The 1,299-nt window shown below is 61.4% G+C and overlaps 1 protein-coding gene across 1 annotated transcript; it reads left to right on the top strand.

Annotated features, from left to right (window-relative positions):
• The first annotated feature begins 304 nt into the window (after window positions 1–304).
• On the top strand, window positions 305–713 carry LOC104082417 (protein S100-A4-like). The gene is made up of 2 exons (XM_009585538.1): window positions 305–442; window positions 546–713. The coding sequence occupies exons 1-2, from the start codon at window positions 305–307 to the stop codon at window positions 711–713; spliced, it is 306 nt and encodes a 101-aa protein (XP_009583833.1).
• Window positions 714–1,299: the final 586 nt, after the last annotated feature.

The following is a 1,299-nucleotide window of genomic DNA, read 5'->3' as shown; positions in this document are numbered from 1 at the left end:
GAGCGCGAGGCTCCTGCTGCAGCGAGCCGAGCTCGAAAGCTGCGTTTCACCTCTGAGGGCTGGAAAAGCGCGTGTGCCCCTTCCCTGCCTGGCTCCGGCAGGGGCTGCTAAAGGGAGGGTGAAATGAGGGAGGAAATGGTGATGCATGCCGGTGCATGCCTGGGAGCGGGGCACTGGAGCAGCCTGCATGGTCTGGGGGGCCGGGGGAGAGCGTCAGCCCCCCGGTACGGGGGTGTCTGTGGACGCCGAACTCTGCTCTCACCCCCTTGTGCTGTTGGTGCCTCCAGGCTCGCTGGCATCCCCCATGGCGTGTCCCCTGGAGCAGGCGCTGGCCGTGATGGTCTCTACCTTCCACAAGTACTCCGGGAAGGAGGGGGACAAGTACAAGCTCAGCAAGCAGGAGCTCAAGGAGATGCTCACGAAGGAGCTGCCCAGCTTCAGCGTAAGTGTGGGGCAGGGGGTGCCGCGTCCCATGGGCGACGCTGGGACTCGGGGATGTGGCCCTTGATGCAAAACCCTGTTTTAACTCCCCTCTTGCCCCTGAGCAGAGACAAACCAGCGAGGCCAGCTTACAGCAACTCATGTGCCACCTGGACAGCAACAGCGACAGCGAGGTGGATTTCCAAGAGTACGTGACCTTCCTGGCCTGCATGGCCATGATGTGCAACGACTTCTTCCAGGACTGCCCCGACAAGATGCCGCACAAGAAGTGAGCACAGGGCACGGGCCCTGGGCTGCATCGCTGCCCCCGTGACCCTCCCGCTGTCTTTATGATGCTCCTTCAATAAAGGTTGCTTTAAACAAAGCCCTCCGCATGTTTTGCAATGGGAGTTTCTTGCCCCAGGGACAGGGGTGCTGTCACACGGGGGAAGACCCCACTTCCCTTCCACGTGCGTGTTGCAGGTACCGGATGACGAGGGAAAGCAAGGGCGCTTCCGAGCTGGAGTTTGCTCTGCCGCAGCATGGGCGCTGCGTTCCCTGAACCCTCGTAAACCGCCCGTGGGGCTGATCCCTGCCGGCCACGTTAGCGTGAGTCAGCGGCGGGCTCTGCCTGGCAGCGCCCAGCCCTGCAGCCCCGATAACTGCTTCGTGCAAGACAAGGCAAGAGCTTTCGCAGGGACTAATGCCTCCAACCGGCGCCGTGATAACAGTGACGGGTGAACAATTCTTTTTTAGCCGTAATTATTAAGCTCAGCATCTGCCCCCCCACCTGCTCCTCTGTTGGGCAGGACCTGTTGCGTTGGGAAGTCACCCAGGACCCTTGTCCCTTCCCCACCCCAAGCAAACCCTTGAGGAGCA

The sequence above is a fragment of the Fulmarus glacialis genome, unplaced genomic scaffold (assembly GCF_000690835.1).
Source record: "Fulmarus glacialis isolate BGI_N327 unplaced genomic scaffold, ASM69083v1 scaffold17969, whole genome shotgun sequence".
Lineage (NCBI taxonomy): Eukaryota > Metazoa > Chordata > Aves > Procellariiformes > Procellariidae > Fulmarus > Fulmarus glacialis.
The sequence above is the reverse complement of the archived record's forward strand: the minus strand, read 5'-3'. Positions and strand labels throughout refer to the sequence as shown.

What these genes read in the sequence shown, in the direction of transcription:
- LOC104082417 (XM_009585538.1), top strand. Translation starts at nt 305, where the DNA reads ATGGCGTGTCCCCTGGAGCAGGCGCTGGCCGTGATGGTCTCTACCTTC. An exon ending in AGGAGCTGCCCAGCTTCAGC is followed by an intron (nt 443 to 545) that starts GTAAGTGTGGGG and finishes CTTGCCCCTGAG; the next exon opens with CAGAGACAAACCAGCGAGGC.